Source organism: Pleurodeles waltl, chromosome 11, assembly GCF_031143425.1.
Source record: "Pleurodeles waltl isolate 20211129_DDA chromosome 11, aPleWal1.hap1.20221129, whole genome shotgun sequence".
Lineage (NCBI taxonomy): Eukaryota > Metazoa > Chordata > Amphibia > Caudata > Salamandridae > Pleurodeles > Pleurodeles waltl.
In genome coordinates, this window is record NC_090450.1 from 714687634 (window position 1) to 714711922 (window position 24289).

At 45.0% G+C, this 24289-nt stretch overlaps 2 protein-coding genes across 2 annotated transcripts in view; both read right to left on the reverse strand.

The window, feature by feature from the left end:
* Positions 1 to 3067, reverse strand: part of LOC138265135 (uncharacterized) — a 158612-nt gene extending 155545 nt beyond the window's left edge. The window contains exon 1 of the mRNA XM_069212677.1: positions 2789 to 3067. Within this exon, the coding sequence (XP_069068778.1) occupies positions 2789 to 3067 (279 nt within the window). The remainder of the gene's footprint in view (positions 1 to 2788) is intronic.
* Positions 3068 to 22477: 19410 nt separating this feature from the next.
* LOC138266046 (N-acetylglucosamine-6-sulfatase-like) overlaps positions 22478 to 24289 on the reverse strand; it is a 100977-nt gene continuing 99165 nt past the window's right edge. Inside the window, exons 12-13 of the mRNA XM_069214373.1 lie at positions 23987 to 24094; positions 22478 to 22778 (exon numbers count right to left, since the gene is read on the reverse strand). Coding sequence (XP_069070474.1) covers positions 22596 to 22778; positions 23987 to 24094 — 291 coding nt within the window. The 3' untranslated portion in view covers positions 22478 to 22595. The remainder of the gene's footprint in view (positions 22779 to 23986; positions 24095 to 24289) is intronic.

Below are 24289 nucleotides of genomic sequence, written 5' to 3' on the forward strand. Positions count from 1 at the left end.
CCTTTCCCACCCAGATCTGACAGTGGTGACCAATGCATCACTTCTGGGATGGGGTGGCCATCTGGAAGAGATGGAGATCAGGAGACTCTGTACTCTGGCGGAGAGCCAGCTCCATATCAACCTTCTGGAAGTGCGGGCACTTGATGCTGGAAACCTTTCCTCCATCAATTAATGAATGCTTTTACAGGTACTCACAGACAACACTAGCGCCATGTGGTACTGTAGCAAACGGGGCAGGTTTGGGGTCACTGACCATGCCAGAATGCCTTGCCCATCTGGAAGTGACTGGACTACCAAAGAAGTTTCCGCTTGGTGAACCACCTGGAAGGATCATTTAAGGCCAGGGTGGATGAGCTCAGTCGTGGCTCTTAGCAGATAACTAGTGGCAGTTACATTAAGAGGTGGCATGAGGTAGCCCTGTAAATGGAGAGAACCTTGGCTTGATCTGTTCACCACTGCCAAGAACATACAATGTCAGCACTTCTGTGCATTGGAGCTTCAAAGGACTTGTTCGCTTGGAGATACCATCTCAAGCTGAACTCAGAATTCCTGTATTCCATTCCGCTGATACCACTCCTGACCCGAGTTCTCAAGAACATCAGGACCGAATGAGTCTGAGTCAGCCTCAAGGCTCCACATTGAGCACAGGGAGTATAGTATCCAGAGGTATTGAGCATCTATCCTTCAATCAGGCTGCACCTCAAGGAGGATCTGTTGTTGTAGCAACTAGGCACAGTTCTTCACCTGGGCCTTCGGAATCTCTGCCTTCATGCTTGGAGATTGAACAGTGACAATTGAACACCTTCGTCCCTCCTCCTCTGGAGGTTGATTTTATCTTGGCAGCCAGGCATCCCTTGATAACAACTGTATACACCTGCCGTTAGGACAAGTTTGTGGTTTGGTATGGCACATGCCAGACTGACCTCCTCCAGGTCAAGTTATCAGATGTTTTGTTGATTGTTTTATCCCCAGCCCAGCAAAGCCTGGCGGTGGGCACAGTTAAAAGGTACCTTTTGGGCTCTCTTGGCCTGTTTGCGGGTGCTGGATCAGCCCTCTTTATTTAAGTTTCCAACTGAGTTACCATACTTTTCAGTGCACTATGACCACTGACTGAATGCAGTTGTTTGTGTTAATCAGCACAGTAGTTTCACGTTCTCTCCCGTCATTGTGAGTACGCCGTCACTGCTGAAATTACTACCCTTGGACATTCAGGTTTAAAAAGAGCGTGATTTAGATTTTTAATTTTTAGTGTAATAGTGCAATAGGCCATCGGACACCTGGGTAAATGACAGTGCCCACCACATGCACTGCACAATAACCAAGACTGGCACATGATCCAGACACAAAATCTCTCAAGAGTGTTGAATCTCACACAATGGCCATGTAACCAGCGAAGTCCTTTCTGAAAAAGTGATCACTGGCAGTTTTCTGGAAACCCGTTCCCATCCCTACCTTCTCATGAACAACAGCACAGCAGCATGTCTTGGCCTAAGTCAACAACTTCACAAGGATCTTCCAATATGACAAGCACCTGTTTCTAAGTTTATAAAACATTAGGTGCAGGAAAAGAGAAGGCACAGCAGACATGCCACTGGTGCCATTTATTGGTATTAGCTGCCTCTTCATTAATAAATGCATGTATGTATGTATGTCGTATTTGTAAAGTGCATTCCGGCCATGGGGAGCATCGAAGCGCTAGTGTAGAAGGTGAGAGAGGAGGGAAAAACAAGAACCGAGGGAACCACCCAAACAGGAGATAGTAGAGAAAAAGAAAATTACTTAAGGGTACGAACCGGAGCACAGAGCAGAGGCTATCGGGGGAAGAGACATGTTTTAACCAGTTTCCTGAACCTTAGGTAACAGGGCTCTTGCCTGATGTTCAAAGGAAGCGAGTTCCAACCTTTGGCAGCAGCCACGGTGAAAGCTTTATCACCCCATTTGGCTTTATAAGTATGGGGGACCTTGATTCGGTAGGCTTTGGAGGACTTCAAATTTCTCTTAGGAGCATGCCAACAGAGCCTGGTGGTGCGGTAGCAAGTACCAATCCTGTGAGTTGCTTTATACGTCAAACAGAGCGATTTAAAGATAATACGCTGAGTCACCGGGAGCCAATGTCATTGTTTGAGGCTCTCTCTGACTGATACCCACTGTGAGAGAGCTTGAGAACTGCTCTAGTAGCTGAATTCTGAACCAGTTGCAACTTATTAATCAAAGGCTTATCCAAATTAAGGAATAAGGCATTACAATAATCTACTTTAGACATAACCAATGCTAAAATAGCAGAGACTCTCCATTCATGCTGGAGATAAGGAAACATTTTCCTAAGCATTTTGATGAGCCAAAGGCATGTCTTTAAGGTGTGATTTACCAGCCTTTTAAAGGATAAGCGATCATCAAAAAGAATGCCCAAATTCCTACAGGTAGTAGTGGGAACAGGAAGCATGCCACAATCTGAGGGCCACCAGCGTGGATTCCATAACTCTTTTCCCGGCCCAAAACAGAGAATTTCGGTTTTGGTGGCATTCATTTTAAGCTAGTTAGTCTTCATCCAATTACTAACAGCTTGCATACAGTTATTGAACCGGTCAGCAACCTCCTCCCAGGGTTTTTTAATTGGGATGATAAGCGGAGTTTCATCTGCATAAGAGGACGGGATAAAACCAAAGGAGCGAATCAGATTTGCCAGCAGGGCAACATACACATTAAACAGGGTAGGTCTCAGAGAGGATCCCTGTGGGATCCCACAGGGTAATAGATAAGGTGTGGATATGAAATTACCACAACTTACAGTGGTCCACCTGTTGGTAAGAAAAGATTCCAGAAGCTTAAGGGCTCGCTCTCTGATCCCTACTTGACAAAGGCGGGACGTCAGTAGATGAGGGGAAACAGTATCAAACGCTGCCGAGATATCTAATAGTACTAGAATGGCCCCTTGCCCTTCATCTACCAGTTTCCGAATAACATCAGAGGCTAAAATCAAGGCAGTCTCCGTACTGTGCGCCTTTCTGAAACCATGTTGAGAGGAGTCAAGGCTTCCCACTTCCACTAAAAATTCCACCAGTTCCATATTCAAGATTTTCTCAAAAATCTTTGCCAGATAGGGAAGAAGCGCTATTGGCCGTAAATTGTTTAGGTCCTAGCTGTCGCCAACTGGCTTCTTCTTAAGGGGAACAACTATGGTCTCCTTCCATAGGGAGGGATACATCCAAGATATCAGAACCTCTTGAAAGATAGGAGCTAACGTCCAAGCCATCAGGTCAGGGGCCAATTTAAAGATAGAAGGGGGGCACGGATCCAAAGGGGAACCTGACTTTATTTCTAAAATCATCTTTCTAATACTGTCATTAGTTGGGATCTGAAAATCAGATAGAACTTTACAACTAGCTTTAGAGTCAGTAGATACCATAGAGGAGAGTTCCCTAGAGACCTCATGAGGAACACAATGTGCGTGTATTTGAAGGATTTTGTTCTCAAAGTGCCTAGCAACCTTATCACAGAACTCCTGAGAATTTTCCAGATCGAGTGGCCTAAGGGGAGTGGATAATGCCTTTATCACTTTGAAAAGTTCTCTAAGGGCATTTAATGCCTCCTTAACTTTGGCAGTATAGAAATTGGATTTAGCTTTAAAACGTGCCGCTTTATAAGCCTTGAGGATGGACTTTAATGCAACCCTTTCCTCTGGGACTGGGTTTAATTTCCACCGGCCCTCCTGTTGTCGGTAATTTCTCTGGAAAGATTTAAGTTTGCTCGTAAACCAAGGTGGACCAAGCTTCTTCGGGCTACAAGGCCCCAGGATCTTAGGGGGAGCCAATTGAGCCATGGCCGTTTCAACCCCTTGCTGGAAGCTGTCAAGCAAGGGCCAAGCCAGCTTCTTGGCCCTGTTCCAACTCTCTTCTAAGGCCGGAACTAGCTCTTCCACTTTAATCTGCTTCCATGGCCTAAATACTTTGTTCTCCAATTCATACAAAGCAGGAGAATGAGTGGTGTCAATTTTGAAGTTTAGCAGATGATGATCCGTCCAACTTAACTGGGTGTTAGTTAAATCCAGCTGTAGAGAAGTACGAGCAAAGACCCCATCTAATATATGTTCTGCACTATGGGTAGCTGCTGAGACTCTGAGGGTCCAATCCAGGGCCTCCATAAGATCTAAGAACTCCCTAACCACTGGAGTGCAGATCTCATCAAAGTGAATATTAAAATCTCCTAGGATAATTGCCTTGGGGGACAGAACCCTAGGTTCTATCAGCTTAATCCAAGATTGGACAAAGTTTGTAAGAGGGCCCGGTGGTCGATAAATCAGTAAGCCCTCCAACAGTACTCCATTGTTATGAGAAATCTTAAAAGCCATTCTCTCGCACGTTTCAGTGGCGGGGCCAGACCAAACACACACGAGAGTAGCCCTGCAGATAATAGCCAAACCTCTGCCCCTATTTTGGGGTCTATCTAATCTGTAGTAGGTATACCCTGGGGGAGATGCTGCAACAAAGTCGGGTCTGATTCTATTTTACCCCAGGTTTCTGTTATAAACAGACAGTCAATGTCAATAACTTGGACAGACATCCTTCAAAATCTGTAAATTAATGCAGATGCTCCATAAATAAGTATAAATAAACAGCAGGGCCATGAAAAAATATGCCTTTGCCCCCCTCTCCCTTCTGATGGCCCTGCCCACATACTGGATTGTGTGTCTGTCTACTGTCTTCATAGACGGTGGATCTCCACCATCCTCTTGCACCTCACAGACACTCTGAGACAGCTGGCTTCAGGGCAGTGAAACCAGTGCAGCTGCTCTGGGCACTGACCTGGAGGGACACTGACCTCGGGGATGGAGATGGCACTGTGTTGAACAATAACCACTGTTTGAAAGTGGATTTTTGGTAAGGGCAGCTAGGTACCTACACTTAGCAATAAGCCACAGAAGCCCCCTAGGTCCAGTCAAGGTCTCAATAAATTAAACCGTGATCAACCCTTGGTAGCTTGCCCCACAAGCAGTTAGGCTTAACTTAGGAGACAGGTGTGTAAAGCATTTAATATCAACAAAACAGTAAATAATTAAAACACAACACACAATGAAAATCCAACACCAATTTATAAAAAAAAAAATATATTTTTATTTTTAAAATGACACCAAAACAACAAAAAGCCAATGTAGGAACCAGAGATATGAATCTAGGGCCAGATGTATCAAACATTTTTGCGATCATAAAAATGCACTTTAGTATGTAACAAGTCCAATTTGCGATTCGGTAACTTGTTACCGAATCACAAATTGGATTTGTGACTACATACCGATTCGGTATTAGGAAGGGGCCTGTCAAGGGCGCCCCATTCTAATACCGAACCGCAGAGGTGTGTATGATTGTTTTGTGACCGTGAATGAGGTCGCAAAACAATCGCATTTACCACCAATTTCAAATTGGTGGTAACCCATTCGCAAAGAGGAAGGTGTTCCCAAGGGACACCTTACCCTTCGTGAATGCATGCGAAAACGTTTTTTAGGAGCAGGCAGTGGTCCCATGGACCACTGCCTAATCTTAAAAAATGAAAAGAAAACTTTTCATTTTTCATATTTAAACGCATCCCGTTTTCCTTTAAGGAAAACAGTCTACATAAAAAAAAAAAGATGGCTTTATTGAAAAGCAATCACAGACATGGTGGTCTGCTGAGCCCAGCAGGCCACCATCCCTGTGATTGTAGCCATTTGCAATGACTCTCAAATTGCGACCTACCGCATGAATATTAATGAGGTAGGTCCATTTGCGAGGCCTTGCGAATCGCAGTATGAAACTCCTGGAGTAGCAGAGAGGATTAATGTGTCTCCAGCAAAACCCATCTGTAACATTCTGATGACAGATTTGTATTTAAGTAGATGAGTGAGTTACTGCTTTTGATACAGAGATCATTTTGTGGCTTGCAGTTCATAAATTGCAATCCTTCAGATATATAGCACAGTGGGCTACCGGCATCAAGGACCTGTATGCAAACTGCAAGGCACAGATTCAGAATCTTTTTGTTTTTTTCCCAATCTGTAATAAAGTCTTATTAGAACACACAGGTCCAGGCACTATGTTATGGTTTAAATCCTGACGGTGTGTTTCTCCTGGCCACGCACTCTTAACATCCAATCCCTTGCAGGTAACGCTGTACTGGGGGGGTAACGATGGGGCATATTCAGCATGTGATTTCACTCTACGCGGACAAGACTCTGTTTTACCTCGGCCCTCCTAGGGAGTCGCTGCAGCACCTGTTGGAACAGTTAGATCCTTTTGGAGGCCTATCAGAATTGAAGATGAATACGTGAAAAAAAACTGTTCCCGCTGAGAACGATGCGCGGGCTCCCAAGAGAATGTCTGCCCGAGCTGGCCATTCATTACTTTGTGGGAAGTATCCGGGATGGGCTGCGGTCGATAATCAAGTTCTAAAACACACTCCCTCTGTCTGTCATGGGTGCAGGGGCCATTGTCAAAGTGGTTTTTATTACCAGGCTGTTTGTACACACAGCAGAACTCTCTCAGCCCGATGAAGCCTGCTGTATTTAAACAGTTGAGTAGTCAGTTCATTTCCCTGGTTTGGGCTGGCAAGCGAGGAGGGTGGCACTGAATACTCTGATCTTGGACCACGAGGAGGAGGTCTGGCTCATTCAGATTTGGAGCTATATTACTATGCGACCCATATCCCACACACCGCCAGATGGGTGGCAGAGGAAGACACCTAGCAGAAAAGTCTTCTATGGAGAACACACAGTGACGCCACACTAGCAACGTTACTTATGAGAGGAAGTGGACTGGATGGCGGAATCCTGTATGTGGTGCAACAGATGGTCATGGGATGGGAATAGATAGTGACTAGGGTACTGCAGAGACCACATATTGCCACAGAGCTCACTATATGGGATCTGGAGCCCCTTCGGGACATCGACTCAACAGTGTCGATGGTGCATTGGAGGGAAGAGTGTTATATGCTAGTGGGCAATTTGTATCTCAGGGAGGTCTTCATTACATTTCACAAGAAGAGAAAGGCATCAGGGTTAGGATCAAGGCGATTGCTCCAGTATGCCAAGTTATAAAGCATGGCATGTTAGGATCAAGGTGATTGCTCCAGTATGCCAAGTTAGAAAGCATGGCAAGGGAGATCTGTAAACATTTTTCGAGGGCACCTATTCATTCAAGTGTTCTGGGGAGTATCCTGCAGCTGGGGGTCGGATAAACGCATGATCACACTAATGCATAGCGCCCTAAAAAACATAAAATTAGATCTCCCCTGTAGGCAAGGATGGCATGGGACACTGACTTGGGTGAGCATCCCGCAGATAAAGACTGGATGATGGCTTGTGAGCTGGTGAAAGGGGTGTCGAGCAGTTCTCCCTTTAAATTGATTCATTTAATTTCCTACATTGTACGTACATCACACCAGTTGCCCTAAGCAAAATCTATCCAACCAAACCTCCAGGTTGACCTATATGCAGATTTGAAGGGGCCCCTTTTCTTCACTTGGTCTGGTCTTGTCCAGGTGGTGGAGAGCTTCTGGGGTGAGGTCACGAACCGGCTGAAGGAGGTTACTGGGATACAGCTGGCAGTTTTGCCACAACACTGCCTGCTCAGCATTGCATTCAGACTCAAGGGGGGGGGGAGGAGGGGGTGAAATACAGGCTCCTGCAGCTGGTGAAGAGCCAAATAGCCATTGGCTGGATGGGTGCGAGAGGCCCTACTGGGGAGCTCTGGATTTGAGATGTGATGGATTGGGTACTGGCCGGACAGACCTATCTCAGAAGTAGTAGGATGGCTGAAAAGTGACTGAAGGATCTGGAAGTGTGTGAGGATGTGTCAAATTACTTCTTTAGTTTCAGGGTGCATGATCCCAATTGACATATCTGCATGCCTTGCACACTATGCCATTTGCACATGTGTTTTAGCTACTAAGAGGTGCTGATGAACTGTACAGGGTTAGGTGTTGGTGCTATCAAAGATCTGCTGTTGTTTATCTCTGAAGGGAGTGACTGGCTGTCAAATGGTGATCATCCGTTGAGTATGTTATGGAAAAGACTGAGCATTATCACAATATGCATTGGATGAGGGGAGGTGCAACATGTTTTGTTCTGTTTATCTGTTGTGACTTTAATAATGGAAAATCTCAAAATAAAGATTTTAAAAAACAATCTACCAGTAGCAATGATGTGTGACTCTGAAACCTTGAAACCCTCATTTTCCTATCTAACTACCTCTACATTGGTTTACACACTATAAAATAACAATAAATAGTGTGTTATTTAAATTGTTATTTGTGTAAATACTCATACAAACAGATACATGTGACATTCTTATGGTGCCTGCATATCTCCTGTATACAAGAATTGAACAAAAAGTCAAAAGCTTGTCTCCAAATCGTAGTTTCTCTTTAGTACTTGTGAAGTGATAACAAGCTGAGTGCCTTTGTTTCCCCTCCATTTCAGTGGTGCGTAGGTGCTAGGTTCCAGATAGCTCCCATCCAGGTTTTACACGCAAAGAAAAGGAGTGCTGATGGTTCTTTCAATTTGGCATTTGTTTTTTGCCCCAGCTGAAATTTTAAATAAGAAAGCAATTCAATGCCTGCACATGGCTGCTTCAAGCAGAGAGCAGACAAGATGCAAGCGACGCTGAATTGTGTCCTGGTGTTGGCAAGTTACACAAGGACAAATTCAGCATTTTTTACTGGGGCCAGACGGATTCCCGACCCAGCTCAATAACAGCTGCCATATGTGCTGGATCCAAACCCATTCCAGCACTGATTGCATCCTGATATATAACACAACAAACACATGCATAAAACCAGCCATGACTATTGGCTTTGTCAGTGGTTGTTGGTTGCTTAAGATAACTAAGTAACAGTTTATTCTGTTGTACATAATAGTTATAATGTTTCGATCCTGAAAAAAAAAAACTATGCTACTGAGTCCGTGTAGTGGTCCTCACAGTGTCTCAAACACTCCTGTTTTGTTTACCCTATGTGAGACATGTACGAGCATTTTCTCTCACATTTCGCCCATCTGCACATCTTAAACCGCATCTTTCCTCTTCTTTTCATTCTCTCCTGAATGCACTTCTTCGCATCTCCTTCACTTCACCACCCCCACACATCAATGGCATAACGAAGCTTGAGGGGGCCCCCTGCACAGTACATGGAGGGTCCCCCCTCTGGGCTCACTCAGGCCAGGGTACTTTGCTGAGGGGGTCCCTTGGGGCTTCGGGACCCCCGAAATGCGGGGCCTTTGTGACACCACTGCCACACATACAGCAAACCTGCTCACCTGTACATCACTGCATTTTCCTTCACTTTCACCTTGTCAATCATTTGACAATTGTGTACCTCCAAAACACATTTGCACTGAATCAGAATTCAACTGAAATACGTTGCCATGCGATCTGAAGGGAGAGGCCAAGGATTGGATGACCATGTATTCTGAACACCTTTTTGACTCACTGACTGAAACTTATAGCGCATTTAGCCTCAACCACAAAGCTCTCAAACGTGGACTATTATAAACACAGGGACGCCACTCAGTATGCACTATACAAAACTCACGTGCTACACGAAAAAATATATGGAAACACAACATCCTGGAAACAGCTAACACTTTTGGGATTTGCAAGAGTAAGTAAACGTAAAATATATGACATCGCTGACATGGATTACCTTAACATTTTTTTACATTCTTTTCAGAAATCGATCAGTGTTTTTGTAAAGTTAGGACATGAATATAGGCCCCAATAGGGACCAGTTTCAATCTCTGTTTTCATTTGCTATTGGGTCTATCGAATCGGAGGAACCCTGGCTCACCTAACGCCCTGCTGGCATGAGATGAACAGGGACATCCCACTCACAGTAATGTGGGGTCACCTGGTGGTGTCCTGCAGAGAGGTGGGGCTCATTTGTGGCTTCAGTGCACCCCGATATACCTCAGTGTCCCACTCAGTGTGACAAGGTAGGCAGGAGGCTCTGACATGGGACTCAAGTTTTGAGAATGTACAGGGGAGGCAGAATCTCCAATCCGTAGAAACATTCTTGAGATATTCTAAAATGAGTGGCCTAGCAAGGGTGTACTGGGCCCTGTGTAATGCAAGCAAGGAAAATGCCCCCATTCCTCGGCTGGGTAGCAAAAGACGTATTTCGAAAGAGGTGGACCTAACACCTATGTGCCCACTGCCACTGCACCTGCTGCACAACTGATGGCTACGCTTCTACCTAAACTGGGTGCTGGGTCTTACCATTGAGGCAGCGGGGTCCCGGCCGATCCTTCCCCTCGATGTGAGACTTCCTGGCGCTCTGTGCCAGCAGGAGACAGCGGGGCCGGTAGATGACTACCGCTGTGCCCACAACGGCCTCATTTGACTGAACTTTGCATCCGTGAACAAAGAACAGAGACAATAACCGATGCTTCCCGCACACAAAATACAGACTGTAGGCAAAGGCTGTTCACGCTACCCTCGACCACACACAGAACATGGACAGCAACAACTGAACACCCCTTCAGACTAGAACAGGTAACCCCATGCGGAGACAGGCGTCACCACAGTACGCGTCCCTCACACACCCTAACATGCAATAAGGCAGCAATAGGGGACGCCTCCCTCACAACCTTGGCAAGAGCAGCGCAAGCGCCACTCACATTAAAAGTAGAGCACAATCCGCGTCGATGCAGCCCGCTGACACAGAACAGTGCATACAGCAGCACAGAAAACCGTGTGTACAGCAGCAGTGCAAACCTTTCGCACCCAGGTAACAGAGCTGCCTGCACTCAAAACACAAAGAGGAGCAGGGACAGACAGCTCAGCCACACGCAGTGCAACCTCCCCTCATCCTAACGGGTACAGAAAAGCAACAGCAGTGACGCAGCAGTGAAAGCGTCTCTCAAACAAACCTTGACAGGTACAGAAGGGGCAGGCTCAATGCAAAGAAATCTTGGTAGAGTCGCTCCCATAAATAACCAATATTTCAGCATTAGTGCAAGCTTCCCTCACACCCAGAGAACAGGCCCTCACAGTACAGGCATCCGAAGTTCAAATCTCGCATACACACAGACAGGGTATGGCCCTGCCAGCAGCTGCGTAAATGTTCCTTTCACAGATATCTGTTGATCATGGGCAGGAGTAGTGTCAACTACCTTGAGGCATTTACCAGCAGCAACACATGTAGTAGTGTAATCACTCCCAAAAAAATCAGCAAAGGCGGCAATCAACCCCTGTGTACCTCTCTCTCACACACACACACCACACACACACACCCTCCCCCCGCCCCCTTTGTAACACCGCAGAAACAGTACAGGCTTGGCTGAGAGGTAAAAGACGAGGCACTGGCAGCTGCAGTGCAAACTTCCCTGCCTCTTAGAACACATAAAAGAAGGTCGGCAGGGCCAGGGCCCCAACACGATAGTTATGGCTTTAAGCCCAACAGTGCAACTTCCCCAGGCGCTTAACCTGTACAGCACAGTCCACCTCAACACAAGTTCTTTTTACACAGGACAGCTCTAGTATAGGCAGCAAAAGAGATAAGGTTTGTCTCTCTCTATTTCCCACACACACACACATAACAGCAGCAAAAACTGTCAGAACCTCTTTCAGAGGGTCATGGGGCACACAGGGGTACTAGGACAAACCCTGGTGGTTAAGGCCATTTATGTCTGATACCACAGGGCCCAGCCCACTATAGATCCCGAACAACTGGGCCAAGTACCCCTTTTGCACTTGATTCTCAGTGGTAGCTGTGGACAAGCAGTCAAATGACCCCCTTCCAGAGGGGGGGAGCAGTGTGAATACAGGTTAGTGAACACATCCATAACTCAAAAAGGGCACAGCTTTATCAATAAACCAATGTCCAGTCAAATACTTATTTTTACAGCAAAAAGAAGTATTTGATTTCTAACTCTGCATTCAAAGCAATGTTACAACATATATAAACAATAACACATTCCACCTGTAATACAGGCTAGTGTTTTGCTGGCAAATCCCTGTCCTGCCCATTTTTGTAATGTGGTAGAGGTTATTCCCTATTCACCGGTGGCCGCATCCAGGCAATTCTCACTAGTAGGCCTTAACTCAGGAGTCCACTCTGACTCTTAGTAAAATAGCCAAAAGTGTCTTGGTGCTGCAGCATCCTTAGCAGCAACTCACCCGGAGCTCGATAGGCCTTTAACCAGTCTTACACGCTCCAGAAGCAAGGAAGTTTACAGCGTCTGAGTGGGTGCCCCATCTGCGGGCACTCACAATCCTCCTGTCTTGTTTGAAGAGTCAACTGCATGTGGGAGGCATGGCAGCACACTGCATGTGGGCTCTGCTCTGAGCTTACACAGCCAGCTCCAGTAGCTATCAGAAGGGCTCTGGTGATCCTCCTGCACAGGGAAGTCTGAGGTCCCTCAACGGGGGCATGGGTGTTGAGGCTGTATTCCAATGCTCCCTTTTGGGGACCAAGTAATATTGTGATGCACCCACAGTGTCCTCCTCAGTTTACAGGGGCTATTTAGGTACAATCTTTGATTTTTCCTTGTGACCTACAATTCACGCAACATCAAAGTTTTCAGGAAATGGCCTGATCCTTACAGCAATCTTGATTTCAGCAGATTCTCCTGGCATACAGGGTTGCAGCAACACCACCGGACATGGCGCTGGTCCCCCCTCACGGTAGTCCATACCACAGTGGCCCAGTGGCCACAGGGTTGCAGCTAGTCTCTGCAAGGCTTCGACGGTAAGTATCCTACAATAACATCCACTGTGCCCCTTCTGGCAGATGGGGTCACCGTAACCAGTGCCTCACAAGCTTTGCTCACCCCACACAGCACTCTGCTTGCAGCTATCTTTGCAGTGGCATTTTCCTGCTATATGAGGGGTTGCAGGATTGAACATGGGTAATGACCCAATCGGTGCAGCAGCTGTCTCCTCACATATTGCACCGGGAGTCCCCTCAGCTTGGCTTCCATTTCTCCTTCCAACGCTCACCTCTTCCTTACAGGCACACTGGTCTTGGCAAGCAGGCAAGTGATGGTGCTCCAGGCACCAGAGCAGGTGGCCTTGGTTTTCCTGGGTGATGTCCCCTCACCCAGCAGGGACACTGGAAGGCCTTGGACCCGAGTCCTAGTCATAGGCAGAAGTCTCGGAGAGCTTCCACTCCTTGCACATCCAGTCTGGCTGCTTGGGCCTCAACCTCCCCATTTTATAATCCACTTCCATACACCAAATGTGATTTAAGGCCTTGGTTTTTAAAGTTTTATGTTGGGGTTCTGCTTCTTTTGAAGCACATACTTCTCCCCTCCCTCTTCCTCTTGAAAGGGTGTCTGCCACAGCAGGAGAGACTGACGCTGATAGTCCCACAACACAGGCCATTGGAGTCACTAGAGTTCACATCAAGATGTCAGCAACACTGATATATGTATCAAAAGGTGAATCCTGGGCTCCTAGTCCTACTCTTCTCTTATTAGACCCATCCCCTTCCTGAGATGTGTCCAGACCCCCTTCCTTATGATCGCTCACTGAATCAAAGAGCACTTTTTGAAGTGTACAGAAGGAGTATCTTTCTCACTTCTCTAGTGTGTTCCACCCAGCCCACAGGAATGCAGCAGTGCAAGAACCTGTCTGAGGGGATTCCTCATGTCATCACCAGGCAGGCCTGGTCTTCTTGAACATGGAATCCAGTGCAATCAATGTAATATTCCTGTGACAGGTTAAAAGGACATGTTCACTCCTATTGATCACTACACAGTATGCTACCGCCACCGTGAAGGCAGTAATCTTCCACCACTATGAGGGTAGCGCTTGGGTGCCCCTCCTGGTTCAACAAGACAGCAATCCGTGTGACAGGCCTATGACATAGCATACACATACACGTTCCATTTTTGCCTTGACAGCAAAAATCAGTGTTAGGGATCCAGACATCTGTACAGTTGGGTACCCAGGGCAGGGTTAGACGTCTTTTACCATGAAGAGGATTTTTCCCTCCCAGCCGCTACTCTTATACAAATACTACACGTACCACATAGGTAACAAAAGAAGAAACCACACCAAAATACACAGAATATGTACAGGCATTGGCAGTGCAAACTTGCCTCCCAAATTAAACCTATGCAGAGCTGGCAGTAGGAATGTCACATACTCACAAAAACATAGGTCCAGTACTTGGAGGAGTGTGGTTCACGTAAATAGACCACAACCACTGTGCAGGTACATCATGGACAAGAGTAGCGCAACCTTTCATTAAGAACAGAATAGGCACAGCACAGGCACTGGTACAAGCTTCTCTGTCTCTGACATACATACAAGAGAACATAGATCAAGGTGTGCTTTAGCACAAAACACAGGCAACAGAGATGGACATTTTCCTTGTATGCACTGCTATATTGTGGACAGCAGCAGTGCAAGCCTCGTTCCCTCAAAGAGAATGGATACAGCATGGCAGCAGTGAACGTTTCAATCATGCAAAAAATGCACTCGAGTAGTATGTGTCCCCAATGATGGTATCGCGGGGGATGGTGACAAAGACAACTGACCTCACATCTTGAATCAATCCTGTTGTTATCCTGCTACCTCCTGGGTCAGAGCTAGACCATAGCCAGCTATGATCGACTTTCTATTATCTTGTTAGATTGCCCCAGTGAGAGAACTTCAGATTGCTAAGATTTTTTCTCCTAGTGCTCAATACACTTGTAATTCTTGTCTCGCAACACTATAATCTAGGCAGAAGGCTGTTAAGAGAAGACAGAAGGTCTGTGGGAGCCCTGTTTGTATTGCCCAGTGCAGGGTTACTATGAAGCTTCTTCCACAATACGTGAGCCTGCTTGAAGACTTTCAACCCCATCAGTAGTTAAAGTTTTTACGAAAGGAAAAGGCAAACATCCACACATAAATCTCTTCATTCTCTGGTACTTTCACCTTGATCGAGAACTATATTATGGGAGGACCGTCCTCGGTACAGGGATGGCTGCTCTAGGGTACCTTATAGGGTGAAGATAGCTGCTTCTGGGTTCAACCCAATGTTTCTCCCAACCAAGCTGCTATAGTGGCTCACCCACGAGCGACTATGACAGCTTGGTTGGGAAAAATGTTGGGGTGTGTAGCTGGAGTGGCTGTGGCCTATACCCATAGGCCACAGCCACTCTTACTGGATGGGGATAATCACTCCCGGCTTAAGGCCAAAGCTACTTCACCTTGGAGGAGATAGTGCCTACTGGGTGTAGTCCACATCCATTCTTATCGGGAGGAGACATCTGACCCTGTGCCCTGCTCAAAGTTATCCCATCTAGATGGACGCTCCTTCCAGTACTCTGGAACTCTGCCTGGAGCTATTCAAAGCCATTTTCAAATTATAAACAGACAGCTCATACCCAGCAGAAAATTAACTCCAATACAACCCGACTGAAGGATACTACCACATCAGAAAAGCGTGCTGATCCAATGGCAAGCAAGACCTGATGACAGAGGGTCAAGCTCCTTCACAGGAAACTCTAATCTTACAATAAAACAGATAACTAGAAGAATAACTCTTTCATCAAATTACTTACTCAAAACTCTGCAATTATGTCCCTAATCAGAAAATAGCTATGGGTTGGATCACAATAAGAACTCATGTCTGCCAGGCTCCAAAGTTGCTCTTTTCCTCCTGACATCCGTCTTCCCTTTCCTTTCCAAGCATTAGTGGCCTTACAATCTCTCCGAAGTTCCCTCAGTACCCCCTCACCCTACTCCAAACTGAATTATTCATCCTCCCACAAAACCCTCCATCAGCACTTATTCAGAGCTCCAGCAACCGAGCCTCAGCAACCCCTAATGAATCCTGCCCCTTAACACACTCTTCCACCTATTCTATGGTAATCAGCAACTAAATTGTTTCAAATCAGTTTATAAACCTTTTGCCAGAAGTGTCACCAGATCTGTTTGTCACTGACAACTGGCTCAGCGACAGTGCCACGCTTAGTTGTCATGATGCTATTTCCAAGTGAATGTGACATCATCTGAAGAAACTGAATCAGAAAGAAAGGACAGGTCTTGCAGTCCCTTTCATGAAACACAGAAAACATATGGCATTGAAGACTTTTTCATGACTGAGAATCAAAACTGCCAAGATGCCACCTCACACCAACCCTTACCTGCTGCTTCCGCCTCATATATACACACACTCTTCCAGCATCAGGAAATATAAAGATGCTTTACTTGATGTTCCAACAAAGACAATGCAGGACCACAACGACCTATGTATTATGGTTGACTTAACACTTGGTTTGACAACCAGGCTCTAACTCTTAACCACATCGAATCTAAAGGCACTCAACGTACACCAACCTACAACTGGACGTACTCACTCAGGATACACTCTAGATGTAATATTCATAAGAGAGATACCATCCTTTTGTGTCAGACGAACAAGGCTTATAAAGCAGTAATCAAAAATACAAAGAGGTGCCTCCACAACACCTATATAAGGGATACAGATTATTTAGGAAGGGAACTACACAGGTTGCTTGCAGAATTGTGTAACTCAGAATGCTACAGCTCTGACATATCATAAAATCAAAACTAGAACAGCACCTGAAATAGAAAGCACCAAACACTCCACATATAAGAGGAAAAACCATTTAAAACAAATACTGAACTCATCAACACTCCCATACTTCTTTCACCATACTCTTTGAAAAGAAATTCTTGATCCTTGTGAAAGCAAGCCAACTCTCAGGGTCCTCTACAAAGTCCCACCAAAAATCTTCAAAAACATTCTTCTGAATACCTGCACAGGATCCATAGCCATGGACACATTGAGCAAATTCCTAGAAGAAGGATCCTTTCAGTTTGAACTGAAGACCTCATACACTCTACCATTTCCCCCCCAAAAAAACCTTAGCCCTTCCATCTCTGCAAACTACAGGCCAATTTCCAGTTTCCTGTTCCTGGGTAAACCTATAGAGAACGGTCTTCATCAAAATCGCCAACTTCTTTCAGGAAAATAACCTACTGTCAGAACAAAAACATCAGCTTTCCGAACAGGAAGAGGCACAAAATCGGCCCTGACATGCATATGGGATATCCTAAAACTTACAGTTGACAGAAGCATTGTAGTAGCTCTTCTGTTTCTTGACTTATTGGTAGCTTTCAGCACAGTCCACCAATAAACAATTTTACTCAGGCCAGGAAGTCCCAGTATTTATAAAAACGCCCAGAAATGAATTGGTTCCTTCCTCAAAGACAGACAAAGCCTGGCATGCATACCCATGTTCACCTACACCCCCCTAAATCCCACAATGCAGTGTCCCATAGGGATAAATCATCTCCCTTCTTCTATTCAGCCTCTACCGGACTCTCTTACTGGATCTAATCAAATCCTACAATCTCAAATGCTACAATTATATGGACAACACACTAATCTTTGTACAACTGGGCAACGCCGAGTGCCTTCACTCCTTGAGACTCAATGACTGCCTCTATGCCATCATCTTCTGGATGATGACTAATTTCTAATTCAACCACACAAAATCTGACATTTACATCTGGAAAATGGCACAACTTCTAGCTATATGATCCAAGGTACCTGAATCTCACCAGCGATATCAAAGGAAGTAAGGGATCTCAGAGTGGCAATAGAATCACATTTATCATTGATTGCACAAATCAATGAACTCACAAGGAACACCTTCTATGAAAGGAGAATGATGCGGCACATCATACCATACATCCAAAGCCATCAGGAACTAGAAGTCATTTCCACTGTTGATATTTTGATTACCCCCAACAGTCTGTACACTATGCCTTCTGCTTCCTAATAGGAAAACTAGAACTGGTTTGAGAATACTATTTTGCTTGCCTCCAAGAGAGCACATGAAGCCAATCCTGCAAGCTTGCAAATGCCTACCCATGGTTGGACAAATTATGTTCATGGCACTCTACATTGTTCACACAGCAACCCAAGCAAGAGGCCCTTTGTACTTACTACTGAGTTTCAAGTGATACTCAAAAAACAGAACGTTGCACTCAAGAGAAACACCAAGAATCATTGTACCAACTTGCAAAAAGAAGTCTATTGGCAGACCTGTGTTCTTAGTAAAAGTGACTAGATTCTGGAAAGTACTGCCAGCCAGAATGCTTAATATGCAGAAATACCTCAAATTTAAGAGGGAAGTAAAAACTTGGCTGTTCCTGAGATAACCTCCTAGACTGCTGCAATAACGGCAATGGAAGTTAACAAACTCTCAGGGCTTATAGGCACTACAATCGAATGTCAAAGTCGGATAAAAAGCCGCCACATTGAGAAGAACTACACAGTCATCAGCACATGACCTCCAGAGATTAATATGTTCCCAGAACATATAAAATATCCCAGGGAACAGTGAAACCACTCTGGTTTCATAACAACTATTCCCCCTCAAACAAATGTGCCACAGCAGCCTCAACCAATTCTCACCCTAGGCTATGCTATTTGCCTCAATATTATTCGATCATAATAATTCTAACCAAGCCTCACCTTGTAAGGAATAATATCCACCTCTACTTGATTCTGTCAGATCAATTCCAACTAATCATCACTGTCCTACCAAAAGAGTAAGAGTTAATTTTTAATGTAAGCACTCACAGCTAAATGGGCATCTACCCCTTGAGAAAGATCTGATACCCATAGCTGGTAAACTGGGGGACTCTAACATACTAATCACAAGAAAGATCAATTTGATTCATCCAGGCAGATATCTTCCATTGTCCCTCGCCTGCCAGCATGTGCACATTCCAACCAAAACAAGAGTGCATAATCCACTCTCTTCTGCTGTAAATCAGCATAGAAAGGTTGAGAATTATAGAAATCACCATCATTGTTCTGCGGAGCTAATTCATAATCACCAACCTTGTACACCGAGAAACGTGTACGTTTATCTCTCACACTTTTATCCATCTCCCCACTAAGTGCTGCACTCTAAACAAAATAAGAGCACTTCTTTAGTCACTCATGCAAAACACTAAAAGCTTCACAAATAGGTACACTTTTATTAAAAACACCCTTATAACCACACAGTACTGTTCAAAGTAGCTTGCTACCTGCCCGGGAAGACCCTCTGGTGCCCCACATAGGGGTATGAGGTGTGGTACAAATGCTGCACAACAAACAATTGCTGTCCAAGTGCCTATCCAGGTTATCAACCTTGGCATCTGGCAAGGGTTATTCTCCAGAGATGGAATGGCTGACACACCCAAACATTTAGAAAAGCCTGATTGATTTTCCAAAATTGAACAGAGAATCTAATGTACAAAGGAGTAACTTAGTTACCCAAATGGAGTGAAACAGAACTTGGGGCCTGGGGCTTCAATGGTTCATGTCCTTGTGACTCATCCTTGTATTTGAGACCTGTCAGCTCCTGTTTCCCTGCTACAGTTTCACATCTACATGAGACCTCTTGCCCAAATTATATCCCTCTACCAACTTCAATTCCAAATATATGCAGATGGCATACAACTTTAGCTCATCCTAGATAACCTATCAAACTGAAACACTATTATATAATTATGTCTGCAACATATCTACGCCTGGATGAAGGACAGTTACATCCAGCTAAACCGCTCTAACTGAAACCATGATAACTGGAAAGACTTTAAACAGCTGCCTTCCATCCAAATGGTGGAGGGGACAACCCAAGTCCAACTCATGCACAGATAAACATTAATACCTGGTCTGACAAAGATCTCTCCTTTAAACATCAAATTGCACCTGTTGTAAAAAGCATCAACCACTACCTCCCAAAGATGAGAAGCATAGCTTAACTTGTAAAACGAAGACACAAAATTGACCTAATCAGGGTTCTGACCCCATCCTGTCTAGACTACTTCAACATAGTCTACATAGGAGCACATAAGAAACATTTCCAAAACCTTTACATGATACAAAATCAAGCAGCCAGCATCTGTCTCGGTTTAAAAAAGTCCAACCTAACATTCTAAAAAACGTCCACTAGCTACTGGTGGCATAGATTATTAAACTCCTATGTACCCGCTTCAAATCATAGCAGGATACAAATCTGAAATACTTACAAAACCTTGCTTTGAATTAAACACCGAGCTGGATCCTTAGCTCAAGCAAAGGTAACTTAATAATTCAAAACCGATTTTCCAGGAAATCCCAAGAAGCACGCCAGAATCCAAAGCACCTTAGTCTCAACCAGGAGCCAAGCTTTCTGAATTCAGGTCCAGGAGTCTGGCCATGAGTTTGTAAGTGTGATACCCTGGAATTAGGTGACCTTAGGGTAACCTTTGTTTATCCTTGTCTATGACAAAGGGTTTAATCAGGTCTATGTATGTAGCTGTTTGTGTTGGGAGAAAGAAGGAGAAAGTTAGAAGCTGCATCTGATCATGTGTCACTCAATATTATGCCACCAGCTTCTATAATAAGGATCCGATTTGTAACTATTTCTTTGCTTTGGGGACCTTATGGATTCAAATGTGGCACTTGCCAGTTGGCACCTGTTTCCATAGAAATCCACAAATGAAACAGACAGTGTTCTATCTACTGCATACTCAATTAACCCTTAAATTTCCTATGGTGTCCTAAGCCTTTGTTGGGCCAAGACCAGTGTGACAACCCAAATTAACCACCTAAGCATTGTGGAGTGAAGTAGACTAGAATACTGGACTATTAGGGTAGGCCCCTGGGGCAGAGGAACTCAACACCTGGCCAGTGGAATCTTAATGAGGGTGTCGCTTGCAAGAAAGGATGAAGACTAAAACGCATCCCCCGGGCTTACTGCGTCAAGCCCATTAACTTACTAACGTATTGCAGCACCCTAGTTTCAAAACCACAACAAAACCATGATCCACCTGTTTAACACCACCATCGATAACCATGGCTGTCTGGGAAGAAAAATCAGTTCCCATGCTGTACATACTGGTGTCTATCTCAATTTCGTATCCGATTCCCAACATTCACCAAATTTTAAATGAAATGTCAGATCCTAATCACCCCGATTTCTCTCCAAAGCTCACATGCCAATGTGAAAGCTGCCTCCTGAGTGCGACTTAAATAAAAAAAGACTTCATTTGTGTGTGTGCAACAAGGATCCTTTTTAACTTTACAACACACTATGAATGCAATGCCAAGGTCAAAGTCAACAGAATAGCACAAACATCATCACGTTTAGGGGGCTTACAGTGGTATGGCTCACATTCTGAGAGGAACTGAATGGTGCTTCGGAGAAGGGTACCAAGATGTTACTTACCCCCAACAATAGTTATTCTAGATTCACTTGCGCTGCATTATTCCACCATCTAAAAGTTGTTTCTGTACAAATTTAGTCTAAAAAATATATTCTGGGCGTTGGAATCGGTGACTCTTGATAGCGTGGACAATAAGCCCCAACATAACCACCGTCTTCAATTATTTTTTGCTGTCATCAGCTACAAATGGAGATTCTAAATGATGGAATCTCCATGTACCCGTTTGATAAACCTCCAACTAGGACAACAGCCCATTTATGACACCATATTCCATCTGTGGGAAATGAGTCAAGACAGTGCAAATTCCTACAAACAGACCCACCTGAATGGTATGTATAAAGCTGCCTTTACTAGATGAGCAGCACAAAAAGGCTGCTGGAAACTATTACACTGAGTTCAGCTACAAACTTTTAGTTGATGTCCTCAGCATACAGGGAGTGTTACACCCCTGATACTCTGTACACATATCTATGGGATCCTTTCACCTTAACCTGCCACAGGAATAAATCTGGTATGTATTTACAATTTTCACATGCACTGACAAATCCAACAGACTTGATGTTTATATGGCATGCAGATCAGGTATGCTTAGGCTGTACTAATGTTAAACTTATTGGCTTTCTCCATGTTTGCTCGCTTGGCAGCCTTGGGCAACCCTTACTGATAAAAGCATTTAAAACTAATGCTGCATAAAATAAAGCAACCTTTTGTTCTGGAGAATCCCTATTTCAGATGGTTTTGTCAGCACGTACTCTCAAGTGCTATCAGGCTCACCAACTGATTTCAGATGTAAAATAATCCCTCATACATTCCCATGGAGAAAGAAGGATACACCCAAGTAACCAACAGAACAACGGTAACACGAAAACACTCCTGTGGCCTGACCCAAAATGAGACAAACATGGTCTCAAGCCAATGGCTGAAGGTTCTGGAGCAAAAGAAGGTAATGACTGACCCCAGGACCCCTTAAGTATAGAACCAAATATTTTCACCATGCATGGCGAAAGCATCATATAATCAAAACCTATATCAATAAATAAACAATCTAATGTATATGTCTGCAACTGTGTGGACTAGATTGTAACAGCTGAGCTTTTCTTTCTGATTTGCTTTAAGAACTTTACAAACATATACGATTAGGACTTGTTAAGGGACTGCGGCCAGTCAATGGATATCCCTGAACCAGTGACATAGTAAAGGCAGGGGGCCAAGGCATCTGCCACACTACCTCTTCGTGTAGTAAGACACCCAGGCCAAATCAATGACCACAAAACAGATCAGTCTGTAAAAAATGAGACGGTGTTTATTCATTTCTGTGAACCGTTTGGAGTGAGAGTGCCTTCTAAGCCCCAGACCTGCGGTTTGCTGTGTGCAGATTTCACCCACTCCATGGATGACCTAGGATGCACCAAAGGGCCGGTGGTGCCCAGGAGTCCGGCAGGAACCCCCCGCACAGGCCTGCAGCTGGATGAGGCGCTGATTCATGAGCTGCAGTAGATCTGGTTGCTCCTTCTTCAAGGTGCTGACAATATTTGTCAGCTGGTAGGGGTCAGATGTCATATTATAAACCTCCACAAAGTTCTGCAAGAAAAAAAAAAAACATTTGTAGTGCTTGTACTCTGGAAGACATCAAGAATGAGGGGCAAGGTAGGAGCTAGACAGGGATTTCAGAAAGCACTGCAAGATGTTTAAATGTTTATATATCTCTTGCTAACCCTTTACGGGGCACTCAATTGAGGATAATTAGGGGTGCGTGTGCACATGCGTGCGTGTGTGTTCATGTTATTTAATGGAATGGAAGTTATCTGCTTATTACTGAAGCCTGGAGAGATTTGCCACTGAAGCCAATCACTAATGGTGAGTATTGGTCAGAAGGGCCATTGGTCAATTGTACTGGTCGGGGGACTTGCTCACTGGGCTGTGCATGTGATGGTCACTTGAAGTGGTGGCACTGGCCAAAGCAGTGATGGTTGAAGAAGTTGATGTTTAAGACTTATTACTGAGGGCTAGTGCTTATTTGTCACTTTAGAGTGCAGCTGATTATAATTAGGGGCTGGTGTTTATTGGCTACCTGTGTCTGATGGTCACAGACAGTTTTTTTGTTGCATCTGGGTACAGTATGTGGTGGTCACCTTGAACAGGCACTGCTGTCAGAATCTATCATGGGGTGGGTAGTGATTGATACTACTGGTGGTAGCATAAACAAGGCCTGGTGTCTGGTGGTTGCTTGGCACCGGTTACTAGGGGTAGGAAGTGATGGTCACTGAGGACTAGCAACCATAGTCACATGAGGGGGAGTGAAAGCTAGCACTTAGGCTGTGAAGTTGGCTACTGGGAAATGGTGATGATGGTTAATGGGAACTGGTGTGATGGACACGTCTGGTGGCTGGTCACTGGGCCTAAAAGGAAATTGTCACTGATGTTTAACATGACTAGTCCATGGGGGTCTGGCAGTAACAGAATTTTGTTTGTCACTTGGCCCACTGGTGTTAGATAGTGGTTGCCATAGAGCATTGATCACCGAGGACTGGCACTGGCAGTCACAAGAGGTGGCACTACTGGTCATGGATTCCACTGCAGGGTAGTGGTGAGAATCATTTGGGCAGTGGTACCAGGTCTTGGGTGGTGTCTTTCCATTGGTTACAGGGAGATGAAGAGATGGACTGTGAGGGTTGCACTGATGGCCACTTAGAACTGGTTCTGACAGTCAGAGTTGGAGACTAGTCATGAAGGGCTGACTGTGACAGGATGGCGCCATGTGCTATTTTCAATGACATGGCTGACCTTACCTCTAAGTCGCTGAATTCACAGTATTGCAGGTTGGTGCTGCTCATGGTTCGGACACAGGCGTAGGTGTTATTGCAGGCATCCTCACACACACAGTCTGGGAAACAGTTCTGTGGAGAGAGGAGAGTGGAAAGAGAGTGAGTGCTAAAGACAGCAATGAGTGTAGATGCAGGAGACACCACAAGTCTGGGAGACTCTGCGGAGAGAATGTGTGAGAGAGGAAGGGTGCACTGAAGGGAGTGATCAGTGTTACTGTGGGCGGTATTACATATGTCTAGGAGACACTTCTGGAGAGAGGGGCTGAT